This window comes from Amphibalanus amphitrite, unplaced genomic scaffold, assembly GCF_019059575.1.
Source record: "Amphibalanus amphitrite isolate SeventyFive unplaced genomic scaffold, NRLGWU_Aamphi_draft 000478F_arrow, whole genome shotgun sequence".
NCBI classification, from domain to species: Eukaryota; Metazoa; Arthropoda; class Thecostraca; order Balanomorpha; family Balanidae; genus Amphibalanus; species Amphibalanus amphitrite.
Genome location: NW_024881972.1, coordinates 175372 through 193749, shown reverse-complemented (window position 1 = coordinate 193749; position 18378 = coordinate 175372). Strand labels below are relative to the sequence as shown.

Here is an 18378-nt window from a genome sequence, read left to right as displayed (position 1 = left end):
GAATTGACGACAAACCTGGGTCTATACACCGTCACAGGTGCCCGCCCAATTGACAGAATGTTCAATAACAGGTACTATGGAGTATGGAGCATCGTCAGCTAAAATTACTGCAGCTTCTACAGACCGCTATATCGTCATCGGCCTCGTCATGCAGAGTGTGGCAGCTCCCTTTGAAATGCAGCTATATGTACCAACTACAGTTAATTGCATGTTACCGACATCAGATTTCGTACTTTGATACCAAGCCTGGGTCACTGCCCCTCACCGCGCAAACCACTCCACTCCGCCGCTGATTCCGACATTAACCGTGGCAGCTCCCAGTACGACTCTCGGTTTATATTTACCCGTATGTTGTCGGTCGGCAGCCGGTTGCTCCATAGCTCTGTACCGGTCAGCGGCGCGCCGTTGACCGGTGACTGGCGGTTGGTGTCGGCCGTTGCTCGGCACCGGTTGTTACGTAGTATTGGCCGTCGCGGCCGACACCCGGGTCAGGCGGCCGCGGTGCCGTGTGCGCCGATGGCGATCGATGTGCGGGCCCGGTTTGGGTGGCCGCGAAGCAACTGGGAACGGCCGCCGACAGACTGAGCCGGACCGACCCCAGGTGAGGAGACGGCCACCGGGCCGGCCGGGGAGAACCCAGACACAGGTGGGGAATACCCAGAGACAGGTGGGGAATACCCAGAGACAGGTGGGGAAATACTCTGAGGCAGGCGAGGAATACCCAGAGATAGGTGAGGAATGTCCAGACACAGGTGGGGTGTACCCAGACACAGGTGGGGGAGTAACCAGAGACAGGTGGGGGAATACCCAGAGACAGGTGGGGAATCTCCATAGATTGGTGGGGAATGCAAAGCGGTAGGTGGGGAATACTTGGGACAGGTGGGTAGGGGAGTACTGAGATAGGTCGGGAACATCCAAACACAGATGGGGAATGCTTCGAGATAGGTGGAGGATACTCAGATGTGAGTGTTTATTATCCCGAGTTAGGTGAAGAATATTCAGAAGACAGAGATAGGTGATAAATATTTGGAGACGGATCGGGCAGCTTTCAGATACGGACAGATAGCCCAATGCCAAAAGCACATGCCCGCGGAAAAGGAAAACAAACACAAATGCCCGGGATGAATGGGGGTAGTGATGAAGTCTGTCAGGAAATAACTGTAACAGGTGAGCATTGCAATGCCTAGATTTAGAAGGAAGAGAAAGGTGAGAACAAACCAAGACCTGGGGCAGTGTTTTTGGACAGTTGGGAAAACATCCGGAAGCTATTCGTTGGAAATATACGTCAAGACGAGGCTAATCGCTTGAACCCGAACGTAACACGCATGTAAGCCGGCCTGAAGTACGGACTTTGATCTCAAGTTGATGTCGAAATCCAGGTGGAATGAGGGAAATCTCTCCCGGTCACAATTGTGGGAAATCTGAGTTTATACAAAAAGAAGTAATAATGTGACCAATTCTCGCGATCAAAATAATTTACCAGTATGTTCAATAAGTAAGTTCCGTTTTGATATAACTCGTTTATTTTTTGGCACATCTCAACCAAACATGGCTCACGGCTCGACGAACTCGCCCTGCAGGCGAACGCATCGTTCCCATCGCTTGGCCAGGTCCCGGATGGCCGCACGGAAGCTTTGAGTGAGGGTCTTTTCGCCATACTGGTAAAAAGCAGACCCGAGTGCAGACCGCGAGCCGAACCTCCGGCCCCGGATATTTTTATTCATGTCTGCGAACAGCCAATAGTCACTGCGTGCAACGTCTGGACTTGGAGAGTAGGGATGGTGTTAGAGCACCTCGATGCCCTCTGCCTGCAGAGCATCCCTCGCCACGAGGGCACGGTGAGGAGGCGCGCAATCCTGGTGGAGGGTGAACCGACCACGGGCCTTCTCGGGGCGGCAACTGGCGATTACTGGCAGGAGATGGTCTCTAATGATCCTGGCGTAGGCTTATGTTAAGGCTTTCTGTTATCGCCTGGACAGTAATCTTTCTGTTGGCCATCACCATCTCCTCCACTTTGGCGACGTCAGTGGCGTGACCATCGTCCTCAGCCTGCCTGCACGTGCCAGGTCGAGCACGCTCTCCCTCCCCTCCCCAAACTTTTTCTTCCGCTTCCGAACTGCGGAATCACTAAGAGCATGGCTCCCGTACACATTCACGAAGTTGACGTGGATGTTAGCCGCCGGCTAGCCCTGGATAGCTAGGAATCGTATCACTGAACGTTGATCCTCTCGGGTGGCCGATGCCATTTCTAAAGCAGTCTTAAAAAATGATGTTATTTGATCTGCTCCATATCGTCACAGAAATGGAATAAGAAGCTGAAAATGCGGTCACTTGGACATAAAGGTCTGAATTCTAATCCCTGAAAAAATCACGTGCGTAGACCGCGTGAATTTTATGTAATTGCTCTCCGGAACTTACTTATTGAACGCACCTTGGTGTAATCCAGAATTGGAGGATCAAAAGCATGCGATAGCATGCTTTTGCATCCGGAAATTCCCATTGGTGGGTCGCTGAAAAAAAAGTTCGGCTGAACCTGTTTGTCAGTGAGTATGTGAGTGAGTTTGTCCAAGCTTTTTTGGACCTGGAGTCAAAATGGGTGGACCGATCGGGACGAAAGTGGGACCGTTTGATTCGTCCAGAATTGGAGGATCAAAAAGCATGCATCCGGAAATTCCCATTGGTGGGTCGCTGAAAAAAAGTTCGGCTGAACCTGTTTGTCAGTGAGTATGTGAGTGAGTTTGTCCAAGCTTTTTTGGACCTGGAGTCAAAATGGGTGGACCGATCGGGACGAAAGTGGGACCGTTTGATTCGTCTCCGGCGAGGTAAACTTTTGGTGCTGGCCTCGGTTCGCTCGGTGCTTCGTGGCACATGCTATTCCGCTTCAAAGTTTCGGTGACACGAAATTTTTTGTCAAGGCTACAGGTCAACCCGAGGTCACGGGCAAAGCCATACTGGCGGGACACATCGGTAACACCTTGAACCAGTTTCCAGGGGGGTCACCGTCTGCGAGGGGTGCAGGCTGCACGTGCTGGGGTCGGAAAACCGTTTTGACGTGAGTTCCTCTGGCTCAAAGAAATTTTAAGCTATCAACCTCAAAATCGGTTCAATGGTAGTCCCAGGCAAGGCCTCCAAAATAATGCACATTTGGTTGAGCTTAACTCTGTGGTGCATGAGCTATGCACGTGCAAGCCGATTGCACCCCTTCGTACGTTGCCACGCCTGCAGGGTAAACGGCAGCTCTAACTGGTTCAAAACTTGCAGGTCATAAGAAGAATACATTTGATCACGACATTCCGGCGAGATAATATCCGAGGGGTGCAAGCTGCGCGTGCGGGGGGCGGATAACGGTTTTGACGAGGGATCCTCTGATCCCGGGAAACGTCGATCTAGCGACACAAAAGTCGGTACACTGATAGAACTAGACACACGCTACATGATGTTATGAAAATGACTGCACTGGGGTGTCTGGGACATGAACTATGCACGTGCAGTTAATTCATATCTTACTGTAGGTCATTAGAAAAAAGCAAAACGCTTTCTTTTTAATGAAGTCATTGGGCTATGGATCCTCCAATTCTGGCCCAAGGCAACGCACGAGCGCTGCCGGCATCTAGTTGTAAAGGGTGTATTGGGCCCTGCGGGAAGACGCAGTCGCCGCAGATCGGGATAACTTTTGGGATATTATGTTGACTGAAGCTATTCATGATCTGGATTCCCGGGAAGTGTTTATTTATGTAGATTCCGGGGCATATTCCAGGCATATCGGCGAATCCCGCAGACGGTCAGACGTCATCTTCCTTTGACCTCGCCGGATGGCGCCCTTGGCATTGGACGGTGACACCGTGGCGAATTGTGAGGGCTTCACCGGACTGGTGAACCGGCGAGGTGGACCTTAGAAGGCCGATATTAATATTAAAAGGTGGAACAGAATACTTGAGGGATGAAATGGATCTACTGCTAACTTCGTTATTACTCGTGTACCTATTTAGAGAAGTCTATGACTCGGGTTATCGTGGAGACTAGGATAATTGATGAAATAAGCCGGAAATTTGGAACAGATCACCGGAAAAGCAGCTGGCGTTCTGTTAGGCAGTAGCCTCCAAATGGCTTCAGATAACGATATAGTTTTATTTCGTTAATTGCTTTTCAGTTATTTTGTTTTCCGTCAGTCGCGATGAAGTGAGGTTCCGCATATATTTTTCATGCTCGCTGCATTCCTTGAAGCAGGCTTTATTTCTTAGTAGCCGTAGCCGATTTTAGCTTCATAATCATGACCATTGTTTTTGGCTGCACATATTCCTCTGGCGCTTCACACAACCATCCCTGTACCTTTTCCCGTACATTAGCATGCCACCTCTGTTTACAGTCCGTCTCATGGTATCTGGCGTCTCCCTCCCAGGGTCGCCGGCCGGCCCTGTGAACGGGAAGCGCCCTCCCTCACCTTTTGTGTGTTGACATTGGCTGGTGGCCAGCCGCCGAGCCGGAGACCCGCGGGGTGGAGGTCGGCGCCCACTCCGCCTACACATGTTCCCGGGGCTCTGTCGTGTAGCTCTCGACGGACCCATAAGCCCGAGCTCGTTTGTCTTCGTTGTGCTGGCGCCGACAACAATTGACCTGCGAAGGCTGTCGGACTACTGTGCCTGCCACTGAGGAGCCGGATGATACAGTTACAGTTGCTGCTGGCGGGCTGCGAGCAGCTGGATAGAGGGGCTATTATTCATTTAGTTTTCAATTGCTGCTGAAATTCAATCACTCTGCTTTTGATAGCAATCAAACTAAATCTGATCAATCGCTTGGTTTCGTTGAGGCTATGAAAGCAAGTTGCAACATCAAAAAATGTAATATACCTAAACTTGCAGCTTTTTTCCTATGATCCTTTGAACTTTGCAATATTTTATTATGCAAATTTTTATATGATTCGGAATAAATAAGTGGACTCGCATACATCTACCTACATTAGGTCGTCACACATATATCAATTATCACTTCTAATCAAGATTAGCGGCGATATTCAGCATCATCTGCATTGCTTCCATCACAAGTCGTGCCACTGCTGATTGGTTACACAATTCACACCTCGGTACGGACGGTGTAGCTCCTGCCCATACCACTCTCCTCCGCCCTCCTTTACGGACCGTGCGCGTGTCATATCACCACGAGTGGCCACTGTGCAGGCGCTGGTCGTGCCGGCCCGGCTCGCCTCCTGTGCGTCCATTAATCAGGGGGTCACGATAGGTCACGGCCCGGTCACCTCGCCTGAGGTTCAGCACTGGCGGTATGGGCACGACCGGCGCCGTGCTTTGCTGTTCTGGCTGTTTATGGACCGACTTTGTGTTTACTGGTGCTTAGATTTATGGTCCGTTTTTGGGTTTGTTGGATTGGATTTTTTTATTAGGACCATATAGTATCATGGAATGGTAAGTTCCTATACGTAGATGGGGGTGGAAGTTCTTTGAATGAAGGAACTAATGTGTTTCATAAATTTAAATAATACGTTACGTCAACACATATAATATGTATATCTGTTAAAAAATTGCGCCTATTTGAATTTCTTGACTAGTGTCCCGACAGCCGGCTCGTGCGAATGAGCGTGAATTGAAGTGGATCGTTTCAATCCAAAAAGTCTAGGAGAGTTTCCATTTTCTTTTTAAGCTTTTCGGCAGATAAATGCTGATGACCAGCCAATAAATTCATCCCGCTCTAGTCTCAGACTAATTAGGTCGCAAATCAGCTGCGTGAAGATATAAATTAGCGGACGGAAATGTATTGCCTTGGACAAACATTACAAGATGGTTGATATCACCATACCGGTAGTTTTATCCGGCCAAAACCGCCATATCCTAAGTGTGCAGGTATGCTTACCTGGTCGGCGCGGGTATTTACTTTTATTCCTGGCTGCTTTGCTTATTGATTAGCAAAATAATTCGAATGTGCTCGTTTAGTTGGCTGAGCGACATGGAGGCCGTTATTGAAGTGCATTTTTGTATCGTCCAATTTTTACGTCGTTTGAGCTTTATGTTTCGCCGGCTCTTGTCTTTGTCTGCTTTGTGTCCGCCTTTGGCAGGGCTTTTATTTTTATTACATGGCGTGCGATAACAAGTGAATGGCCGAAAGCATCGATCTTAGGAGCTGAGTAACGGCGTTGAGGTGAATAACGACCACACTGTGATCTCCCACTTTTGTATGACCGCATTCTTAGGGTAGTGACGAAGTTGTCCTCATTTGCCCTCCAAATCAATTGGAGTTGACCATTTTGTTTTCTTACGACTGAGTATGCTGCCCCGCTTTGCATTATCTCCCAACTGGTACTTGCGACTGTAAACAAAATGTATTTTTAGCCATTAACAAGGTCAATACGAAAGGTCATTCATTTAGGCGTCTTTTCAATATTGTTGTATTACCAGTCACTGGCAGTAGAAGTGCATTGGAAACGTTAATCGATCTGTTTATATTTCTCCAAAGAACACTTATTATGCTTACATAGCTCGACAATGATAATTCCACAGTACACACAGCTACCCTTTTCACCTCGTCATTTGAAGCATCGCCATGGGCGCGGTACACACTGCACATTACACACCCATTGTGTGCGTCAGTGCGTCATCGCTCACCACCGTGTGACCGTCAATGGCCGGTGGTATGACGCGCCAGCACAGGTGTCTGTACCCGTTCGCCGGGCTCTAGGCACCAGCTGCGGACAGTTGTCATTGTCAGCGGGCTGGTGTCGGGCCGGCGGCAGTTGGTGGCGATAGGTGTCCGGCCGAGGGTGTTGAGGTCGTGGTGCTGTTGGATAGCTCCGGCTCGACCGACAGAGAACAAGTCGTGTTTTGGAGCCTATTTATAGTCCGGTCAGTCGACTGTCGTTTAGGTACCTGAAGTGAGCTGAAGTGGATATAGAATGCATAGGTCGTATTATCTTGGGATTTTCAGTCGCCAGTTTCACCCCTGTCTCATGTCTGCTTTACTTATCCCGCTCTGCTGGACGATTATCTTTGCTTATCATCATAGCCATGCGTCTTTCTTGATTTTAAAGGTATCGACCGAACTGCAAACATTGCCTGTGCATGATCGTCTGCGCCAGTTCAAGGTAGAGTCAGCTTCACTGTTAAGTGAGTTTTGTCCATTGTTCCCTCGGTGTCTCACTGCCCGACCTCTCTGTCTCTGGCAGGTGGAGGCCCAACCGAGCGGTGGCCGGCGGTCGCGGCACCATGACCGGTCCAGCGGCGATGCGCGGCCCGCCAGGCGCAGTCAGCTGATCCGGTCGCCGCCGCCGCCCCCGCCGCCGCCCCCGCCCTGACGCCATGGTGTTCGGCGCCAGGTCCAAAACGGCCGTGGCCGGTGAGTACCCGAAACGATGTAATCTTAGTTCTAAGAGTCTGTGTGGTAGGCTAACGCCTCTCCCGAAGTAGCAATATGTTCGGTGTTTTTTTCCTCGTCGAAGCTCATTTCTCAGAAACGTTTCAAATGGCTTGTGTGACATCAGCTCTACCTGGTTCGTGTCTAATTGTATCTAACGAGAAATGACAAGTATTTTTGTACTTGCCTATTGCTGGGACGGTATGCGACGCCCTAGGCGTTACTCTACAAACGGAAACCACTACATGGCAATGCATCCCTTACTTCTACCAGTATAAGTGGAGGCTGGAGCCCGAGGCTTCGGCAGACCACAATCAGATGCTGTGGTCGCTCCAAACATTGGCTGATCGGGATATTTCGACTATGAATGGCCCTTAGCCTGATTGGACCGGATTGATCCGGCTGGCCTGTGGTAGGGCCGCTGTTGCAGCGTCATAAAGCGTGGTCCTCATCGGCATCACACGGGGATTGATCCACACGGGCCGACCCTAATCAGAGGCTGTGTGTATGTGTGTATGACCTGACCTTTAGCGGACCGTACCTGTGTGCCGCGGGAGGCAGGCGACGGTCCACGGCCCTGACAGGTGGGTGGTAACTAGTAAGGAGTGTAAGGCAGCGTTCACACTGAAGGTGGCTAGCGGCACAGCACACTTGGGTAATTATCAGCACATGTGCTAATTTTATCAGGAGCGAATCGGCAGTGAACACGTTTGTCAGGTGTCTTTTTACAGGCTGCTCGTAAGCCACTACGCGCTACTTGAGAGGTGGTTGAAATTGGATTTCCGAGGACCACCGTAAAAAACGCGTATAAATAACATCAAATACCAACTTTGTTAACATTTTAAAAACTGAGATTTTCAGCACTACTGCGAGTGTTTATAACTATTTCGTGCATATCATTCTTCCTCCATGAAATGTAAAGCTGTCAATGCCACAGACGCCCGCAGATGACCCGACCAGATGCTGCCAACCCGATCCTTGTTCAAACATCTCATCCCCCGGCATTAGCAGCATCTGGGACGTCACTACATACTCCCGACATGAGCTGCCTGCAAACTCCCTCCCATCGACAGTTTTTGTAAACACTGCACAGCGTCATCGCTGTCTGCAGCCAGCCGTCAGCAGTCACTCTCAGCTCATCAATAGGGGAAGTTGGGGCAATGCCGGAGTTGCGGCAAAGCCGAAATTCGAGATATTTCGAAAACCGTAAGACATGGATGCCACCTGTCAGTGGTGCTCTGAAGCTTAAAGGAAATAGTTCACTTTTAACATGGGGTTTTGAGCTGGAATAGCAGTTTCGTAGCTTGAGCTGAGACTAGCACAAATCAGGAGCTTTTACGGCTCAACGATCACCCTAGACGAAGAAATTCCATTTCTCGTTCCGAAAAGAGTGCCTTGTAGAGGAATGCGTGCCTTGCACAGGAATGCAGCCACGTCATCGTCAGCCAATCAGCGTGCTGCTTACAGCCAATGCAGTATTCGTAGGTTTGAGCTACGCAATATGATTGGTCAATGCGTAATAAGCTTCCGCGTGAAACATTATTTTACATAGAATATAGTTCGCCCTATATTAAAATAAAGAAAATAATTGTTTTTACAAAAAGGTTTTATTTTATTTCATGATTATTTTGAGCATAAAAAATCATAAATCAATAGCAAAATACTGATTTCAGGAAAGTGGACTGTTTCCTTTAAGTGACTACAATTATCGCATGTTTGTTACGAGTCGTCATTCGGAATACTTCGGCTGTGAGGGCGCCTAGAGCGTTTTCAAGGTACGCGTTCCTTGTACTACATGCGCCTTTGAAGCTGCATTTCTTACTCATTATGCTACCGTTTGTCTGGCCAATTCGGTCAAGTAATCTTCAGCATGTCTTTGCATAAGTGTGCTGCCTATTTGAAATTTATACGGCACGTTGAAAAGTTATGGGCCTGCAAATGAAAGTATGGCTGGCTGGGGTAATGCCGAAAACGTGCAATTACGCACGCTAAAGCACGCTACGTGGACTTTACTGCTGTAGAATAGCAACGCGAATTTTTAGTCACACAAATTACACTTTCAACCGACACAACGGTCTGTTACCTATAAGGAATTATTTACCTGCCATTTTCTTATTATATCACACAATTATAACTTCCAGTGTGCACCAAGCGTCCTCAAGCTCTTAAAACGCGTGTCAGCTTTGATAAATTCTGGATAAAGTTTGAGATAAAGTGGCAAAACATCAATGTCGGCATTCCCCGTAGATCATTTCTCCCATTTTCGGCTTTCCCCGCAGTCCGGGGCAACGCCGAAAAAGTCACTTCTTTGATATTTTTAGTTTGTGCGCTTAACGGTATGCGAATTCATCAAATGCGCCTGGTATGTTTGAAAGGCAAAAGACTGGCCTCTCGAATGACGCCAACAAGAATAGCTTATGTTGTCTACCTTGCGTGCTACGAGCGTCAGAAAAAAAGTATTCGGCGTTCCCCCAACTTCCCCTAAGGAAGGCATCCGTCATCAGATAACGCCTGTTCCTCGTCACCAGTCCGTCACACATGAACATCAGAGCCGGCCGCCAATTTCAATCATCATTTGATATACATTAGTAATAAATAGGTGATTAAAAATACCGAATTGATACGCTGATGAACCACCACGCAGTTTAGGGAAATTCAGTCCCATGAGATCGTGCCTTTTGTAATTGGTACTGGGCTGGATAATCTGGTTGTGAGCTTTCATCTTGCAATTGACGGTATGACAGGAAAGTTACTTTTCAGCATAGTTTTTCCGCTTTTTATTCTTCTCGATCAAGTGGGTCGAGCTCCACTGCATACCAACTAATTGACAACTCCGAACATTGCGGAAGACTCTTTCTGATGCCAGTCGGCGCTTGCAATTGTGTGAGAGATACATAGGAATCTCGCTTGTGAATGTGACCGCGTGTGGCTCGGTATTTGGCACTTTCCCATGGCTTTTGTTAGTATTTGGTTTGGTATCGGTTTCCCAGTTATCCGCAATGCACATAGCTAGTCCTTGCATCAGCTCTGACGCTCGATGGACCACACGTACCGTCTCTGACGGATGTAGGTATTGCAGTGTCGCCTCCATCAGCCAGTGAACTCCCGTGTCGCTTCCAAGGACCAGTGCACCTCATGTATCGTCTCCGACCGGTGACGTACTCTATTCGGAGAGGCCTCGACCGCCGTCGCCGCCGCCGCCGGTCCACCTGTTGCCGTCTCTGATGGAGACAGATCGAGTGGCCCCGAGGCAGCATCTCCAATGCCTATCCCGTGGTGGGGACAGATGGGCCGCGTCCCTGTTGGGACGGAATAGTTTCCTGTCTCCCTACCGGTCCCGGCTCTGGTAGGACATAAGAGTCAGCGTGACTCCTAAGGAGACACTTACTTCCGCGGCCCTGGTGCGACTGGAGAGCAGGAGTCTTCTGACCGGCCCTGTCTGAAGGAGAGCGTGGTGGGACAGAGCCTTGCCGTCTCCCGACCTTCCGGCTCCCGACCTCGGCCCAATAATGAACGTCCAGGGCTATATTGATTGTCGCCATGACGGTGGTAGCGTGTGGGACGACGTCCGCCGTCCCGGGGGAGACTGAGCCTCCGGGCGGAACGGCGGCCTATGGCCAATTGATTGAGTGGTGTCTGTGGTGTCTTCAGGTGGAAGACTATGGAAGTGTATCTTGTTCGCGTTGGTGGGATTCGATACTGTCCAGCCGATTGATGATAAACTCTGATTCTATACTTGTGGTGCTTCCGCAACATTGCGTTCTTTCATGCTGGTTTGAAGCATGTTTTATTGGCTTTTAGCCTGTCGGTTTTCATTCTAAAGAGCACCATCAGAGTGATCCAACCAGCAGGATGGGATGCTGATGTGATTTAGATGCTTTGGTAGAACTGGTTGTGGCTTGGCGAGTTGCTGTCTTTCTGAATGGGCTGTTCTGGCCTGATTTGAGCGAGCGAAGTGGGCAGTCTGCTGACATATTTGCCAAGATTGCATCGCCAATTTTTCGCTCAATTGGGTTTCTCATATACGGTAGCTCTGCATCCTCATTGTAACCACATCACTGTCAGTAGTTAACGGGAAGAATGAATGGATGGATCGCTAGTGCTACTACATACCCTCTACTTTGTCCTTTTGCCTATCGATTCCGCCCCATTGAACAGCAGTTTTCCGATTTGGTGTACCAGTATCCTCCGTCACAACCAGAAACATCACATGCATGTGGCGCACTACGCGCACTATCATTCATGATAATCATTGCGCGCTTGGTAATTCCGATTTAATTATGATATCTTTCTCCACTGTCAACACGACGGGGCGCCGGGTCCAGTCTTAGTGACCTTGACACAAGAGTCACATCACTTTCTCTCACTTTTACTTTCCCTCCACATGGCCCTGCTACCCGCTTGTTGACATTCTCAGTGAATGTTTTCACCGGCTGCTGCCGCTTGTTTTTACGATAGAGAACGGGATGGTTCCACGTCCAGTGATGTGAGAACAGCGTGAGCAGAAACGTACGTTTAAACGAAACTTGTGTCGTAATCGTCTCGTTGTTACTGACCTTTCATAGGAATGCTATGCATGTGCAGTTACTTACCCAAAAAGGCAAATATTTAGCTGCATATGCCATCACTCTTCAAGCATGAAAACGTTTCGGATCAAGTCAGCATGAACGGTTAGAGATGTTTACTGTAATTCTGGTATGTTCTACTCAGGGCACTAAAGAGTCTACTGACATGTCCCAAAGAACTAGAAGTGCATTTCTAGGACACCATAGCCATGACTCATGTTCCTGCCTGCCAGCTTAGTCCGTATAAGCCCGTATTTAACCCGTCGGTGCATTTATATGGTTGACTGCGGTACCGTGAGTGACTCCTCGACTGAAGAACACGGTTCGGTCCTTACTCGGTATATTCGGGAGTCAAGCGTGGGCCGTGTTGGCAAAAGCTTTGGCGTCGGTCTCAAGTCATGACAGCAAACGTAATGCATCAGCCCTTGAGGCGTATGCAAGGCTTACCAGCAACCATCCTTATTGGGAAGGAAGTGGTTTACTAACTATTACCGCAAAGGCTCAAATGAAGGCAAGGTCTTTTTGTATGTACGTACAAAACACCCTCATGGACCCTGGCATAAACGTCTTGCATTCCTTCCGAATTAGCGCTTATTTGAGCCTCGTCCTTCCAGTGTGTTGGTTTGTTAGCGAACAGCGTATTTGGCTACATACCGTAGCCGTAATCTCATCTGGCGACTGAGCGCCGCGTCGCTCTGTTGTCGAACATGGATGTGTGTGTGTGTGTGGAATGAGACGACCATTCGTGAGACTGTTTCTCGGCGGGCTCGACAAATGCAACAGGCTTGTGTTTTCGCTCAAAGTTCGCTCTGCTTCACGGAGATAGCATAACATATGCTATTACGCGCGTCCTAAAACACGCTGTGAACACGCGGTAAGAACAGCAGAACAATTTTGCATTTGCGATTTGTAATAGTGTACATGAAGCTGGATCTATGTGAGCAATGGGTATGAGTAGTCATTATGAGAAATCTCCACTATCCTATAGAACATCTGTAACACAGTAAAGGGGCGCTTTCCGTTTAGCTGTTCTGTGTACCCGAGCGGCTGTGTATATTCACGTATTTGCCAGTACCTTGGAACTGCTCTCTGGCAATAATGCGTCCTCCTTACTTGGCTGGACAAGTTTCTGGAAAAAAGAGCTTGCGACATTTTGCCTGGTGATAGATCCTAGGGACATGATATAATGTTTTATATATAGAGCAGGTTTTACTAGGCTGAATAAGAAGGATCCTACTTACCTACCTTTATTACCTGAGCTGAATTTTTACCCGGTTGTGACTTTTTCGTATTAAAAGAAATTGTTTCCCAGTTCCCTATGCACATTTTGTGGATGTAAACCCATGGAGTATGGGCTGTTCTAAACGTAGTACAGTCCCAACCGATTCAGCTTTTTTTACGAGAACTGCATGACCTTATCACATCGCCGCCTGTTGTGCCTAGGGAGCGTTGTTTGGCTCCGCCCCTCGGCTACTGATCCGTTCTTACACGAAGCGCCAGTGGTGCGCTACTGAGCCTCTGAACCGTTAAGCTGCTGTTGCACGGCTGTCCAGAACGGCGCTGGTCAATACGGCGTGTCGTCGACGCGTCGCCCCTTGGAGTCGACGTGAGACGGGCGGTGCCGGCGGTGGTAGCCCACCGGTGCCAGTCTGTGTTCAGTCTGTAGTTCGTCAGGAGGCGGTGTGAGGGTTTCGTTCCGGTCCGGCCCCTTTCCTCCCCTCCCCGCGCCGTTCCGGAAGACCGGTATCAGTGCCAGCCAGCCGTGCTGAATCGCGACAGAACCGTCTGGCCGGCCGGTTCCGTCCGGCGTCTACCGCCGCCTGGCGGCCGACCCAGGTATCGCCTGTAGTCCCAGCCAGCCCAACCCGGGACGCCGGTGAAAACAGGGCGCCGGAGGGCATAATAGTCACGTGACATTTGGAACTTCTCCCCCTCTGTGGGCGTTCTACATGCTAAACGTCACGTGTGAATTTCACGAACCTTGATCAAATCGCCCCAGGCGCCCTGTTTTCACCGTCGTCCCCAACCCGCGCCGTGGCGACCGTTTTTCAACTCACCTGGGCTCCGGTCGTCACCTGGCTTGGTTTGGGCCGGCCGACCGGCACGGCCGCGTGGCACGCAGCTGCCAGACGGCCAGTCGGTGCTCGACGCGGCAGCGGCGCGGGCCAGACCAGAGCAGCGCGCCCGAGACGAGAGCAGTGCAGCGCGTCGGCGGCGCCGTGCGAGCGGCGTGCTCGTCTGTCGATCGCCGGCCGGCGATGGAGGAGGGCCGTGGCGGGCGCAGATAGCAGTGTGTGTTCAGTGACGCCAAGAGCCGGCCGGCCGACCGCGCCGGCGGCCGCGGCAGGGCCAGTGACCGCCAACAGGCTGCCCGGGGGCGGCGGGCGGCGCCGGGCGGCGGATGTAGCTGTGGATAGCGCGGTCTCTCAGCGCGGCGGAGGCGGGTCCAGTGAGTGGCCGTGTGGTGGCCGTGTGTCTGTGTGCTGTGCCGATTAGCACCCAGTCGTCATGGCCGCCGGCACCGCTGCCGCGGACGATGGAGACGACATGGAGACGTCTGGCTCGCCAGCGAGCGGCCAGTCGTCCCCCGCCGAGGGGAACGGAGAGACCATCGAGATGTGTCGTCGCGGCTCGGAGGACCCCGAGGTCGCCGAGGTGCTGACTCGCCAGCCGGCTACGGCCAAGGAGCGGCTCCTGGCCGGCGCGCGGCGGGTGTTCCGCCTCAAGGAGCCGCCCCCACCAGGTAGGCGGGCGCTCGTCACCGCTCACTTGCCGGCTCGACTCGTCAGCGCGGCGGTATTCAGTGTCTCCACGCCTGACCTCGGTCACGGTGCCTCCTATTCACCCAGCCGGTCCTCTCTATGTCTCGGGGCCAACGTTTGCGCCATCCGCGCGGACCAGTGCAGCCGCCCCGACCCGGCGGGGCCCGGCCCGCCTCGTGGGGGGCGTGGTCGTCCATGGCTCCGGCCGCCGCGCCGTGCAGGAGGGGTGGGGAGGCATGGGTGGGGGTCGCTCCAACGCTCCCAGCCGTCCGCCCTGTGGCCAAGGTTGTCTGTGCCGGCGTTTGGTTGGCTGCGCCCAGCGGGCGGGGAGGGGGTGACGGTCGTCCCCTCGGGCTTAGTCACCGCACGGCACGCCCCTTTGTTATGAGAATGACAAGATTGCGTGCTTTTTTACTGTTATCATAGATAACATGAATCTGGATTGGACACGAAATCCGATAAATACAGAATGGGGCCGAAAATTTATCAGTAGGATCCTTTGTTTGTTTTCCGCGCGATCGATCTGCTAAAATTTACCATAACTTGCATTGGACGATGCATTATTTAAACATTTCAATTCAAACCGTATTATTTCGCAAAGTAATCAGAGCACAAGTATTTGTGGTTTACTTTTATTTTGTGATCATAATCGATTCAACATATTTTCCAATCAATTCAAGTGATTGATACTTAGGCATATGCGCTTCGTTTACAATTTCACGCTTTTTAGCTTATGGCTTACATTACAAAAGGAAACACGGTAAAGGAATGATGACTGGAGAGCCATTCAAACAGCAAAGCAAGGAATAAGAAGCGCTACTGCGGAGAAGACGAACAACAAGCGACAAGCGCGTTTTTTTTTCTGACAAAAAAAGACTCCATTCCAATGAAAACTCTACCACACAGGATCGAGACCTCAACCAGGAGCATTCCGGGGCAGCCAAGTTGCATAGACGGACTTCAAATGTTTTTTGCCCTCTTCTCGTTCAAGAGAGGAGCTGCAGTGCCCTCGGCCTTGTAATGCTGAAAATCTCGTCTCTTCGGAAAGGCCACAGTCACACAAAAATGCCTAATGCTCACATAATCGTAGCCAAGCGTCCACCTCTATGGTGCCCAGCTGAGGCCGTCAATTTGAGGAAGACTTACTTTGGTACCTAGTAACTATGCTTTGAAACGAAAGTTAACAATTTCAAGAAAACTGATGAAATTTTGGCGCCGTAAATTGGATACAGTACTAATCAGCGAGCCGAGGCACCATGGGTCGTCAGCACTGCAAGTTCACCGATACAGCTACAGGGTTCCTGGAACCATAGTAACACCAAGACGCCTTTTGGGGCAACAAACGAGCGAGCGCCAGAGTGAGCCATGTACAGAGTTAGGCTTTTGCGCTTTGCGGTCGGCGAGATACAGACTCAGGCGCACGCTCATAGGCACTGGTATAAACGGCTCTACAGAAGACCCGTTAACTACTCTAAAATGGCTCACGCCGGGTGAACTTCTTGCCCTCTACGCCAGAAGAACGTCGGAGCTGCTAGACTTTCCAACGGCTACTGGACGCTGCTAGGAGCTTACAATCACTGCATCGAGCTGTAGGAAGACGACGCGTGCCCAGAGTGCGAGGACTCGGACGAGGGAAGACCGTCACCCACTACTGGCTGGTCGGCTGCTCAGTTGCCCGCCCACTGCCCAGTGGTATCGAGAAAGAGGATTGTTTATACGATTGACTAGATTCAACCGTAGATGTGATTTCAGAGGACCCGAAGCGAACAGCTTCGTGGAGTGGCTAGGGCGGCTGGGACGCCTGTATGGTGGTAAGGTAGGAAGCCCAAGGACGAAAAACAGACTATCCTGTTCATTGCTCCTTCGACATGTAGCATGAACCAAAGACAACTGTTCTCTAAACAGCCTTCTGCCTAAGCGACTCCCAATCCGCCTTCGCCGCCTCTCTCCGCTACAGATCAGCCGTCCAGAGCCCCCTGCTGAGCTGAAGGATTCTCCGAGGACTGTCAGCCGGCCACCTCAGCATGGGTGTCCTCGCGCTGCGGCCTGGAGTGCGATGTGAGAGTCGATGTCATTGCCAGGAAAACGAGCGATGTCGACCAGAATCGAGTCCCGGTGGACCTCTAGACGGCCCACGGAGACGCAGCCGCACACGAGGGCCCGCACCATCCAGGCATGGCTGGCCGGAAGGCACAGACAGCTGATGGGATCACTGCTATCACCAGCTATCACTGACAGCGACAGGACGGTTCCTGCGGTGGATGTCCACCGGCTCCGAACCGGTCAATGGCGGAGTGCGAGCACTGCAACGACCGCCACTGTTGAGCGGCACCCGGCTGTCGGGAGGATTCAAGTCCACCTGCGTTGCTCGGCGCTACTATATGCACGTACTCGACGTGTCACAGTTTGGAGGGGGCGGAAAACGGCGAGCGTACCCTTTCAGGCGTGAGGCGAACATGCTCATTTGCCATTAATGTTTTATGTTGTCTGCGTATTTCGCCCTATCTCCACTCGTTGTGGCGTCTTGTAACCACTGCATAGCTAATGAACCACTTGTCAATGTTGCAATATACGGTTCTAATAAAACCCGTTTTTATTTATTTCTAAAGAAATATGAGCAAAAAAACATCAAAACGTCGGAGCAAAGGTATTGCCATTCAAGCGGCAGCCCAAACGGCACTTGAACTTGTTTTGTTTGACTTGTTTTGACAGAAAAATAGTCTATTCCCCATTCCGAAAATTTCGGCCCCATTCTGCATCAGGATGATTTCGTGTCCAATCCAGATTCATGTTATCTATGCTGTTATATTAATTGTTCTCGCTGCACTATCATTTCTCATATTTGGTACAATTGCTTTAGTCTTTGTTAACAAATCGTTAACGTCCTTGTGCTCAAGTCCATCGCGATAACATTGATAGCTGTATAGAAGTACCTATCTACCAATGTACCTAGAGTTTAGGAAAACATTGAAAAAAAGAAATAATTTGATTGTACATGATTCAACCACAGCTCCCCATGACTCCTCAAAAACGTCATGATTTGTTTCAGAAATAGCAATGTTCACATGTCATCTACACTGAAATGTTTTGTTTTTCTCACTCTTTGAACGCGAATTGACTCCATTTGTCCCTATTTGTACTGACTGTCGTCTCCAAGAACAGCTAATAAAATATATATGTCATTCCGCACCTACAGCTGCGGTTATTGCTTCTAGGACGGCTCTGTTCATCTCACTACTCTGACAGGATCAGTGACATCCTGCTAGGAATTGTATCCGCAAAAGCTAAACCTTTGGCGAGGCATTATGGCTTCCGTCATTATGTGCGACGCTGGAAAACCAGTAGGATTTGTCGTCACCTGTCCCGGTGTGGTGGTCTCCATTTGTTTTGGTTTTGTTTGTTGCTTATAACATGCATGTTTATTCACTAATAACTTGTTTATTAACTCTTCTTAAACTTATTGTAGTTTTGAACTCTTACCCTTGCTCGTACCCTTGTTCACACTTCCTGGTTCTTACGTGTTTGATGCAGTGATTGTCAGTGCGTGCGTTTTGCATGTAGGTAATTTCATTAGGTCTGACGTTCTTTAGGTGTCTGAACGCCATATTTTCAAAGAGGATATCCATTGTGAATGATTATCGAAGTGCAAGGTGCATCGGAATAATATGGCATTGCATTCATAGCAAAGCATTAAT

The 18378-nt window shown here is 50.2% G+C and overlaps 1 protein-coding gene across 14 annotated transcripts in view; it reads left to right on the top strand.

Moving 5' to 3' along the window:
* LOC122392267 (phospholipid-transporting ATPase ID-like) overlaps positions 1–18378 on the top strand; it is a 76816-nt gene that overhangs the window by 10194 nt on the left and 48244 nt on the right. For 6 of the 14 annotated variants that reach the window (XM_043386954.1, XM_043386952.1, XM_043386949.1 and 3 more), the window contains exon 2: positions 7169–7338. In XM_043386954.1, coding sequence (XP_043242889.1) covers positions 7302–7338 — 37 coding nt within the window. In that variant the 5' untranslated portion in view covers positions 7169–7301. Of the gene's footprint in view, positions 1–7168; positions 7339–13976; positions 14665–18378 lie in introns of those variants that run through there. The other 8 variants (XM_043386939.1, XM_043386938.1, XM_043386936.1 and 5 more) reach the window with 6 other exon arrangements.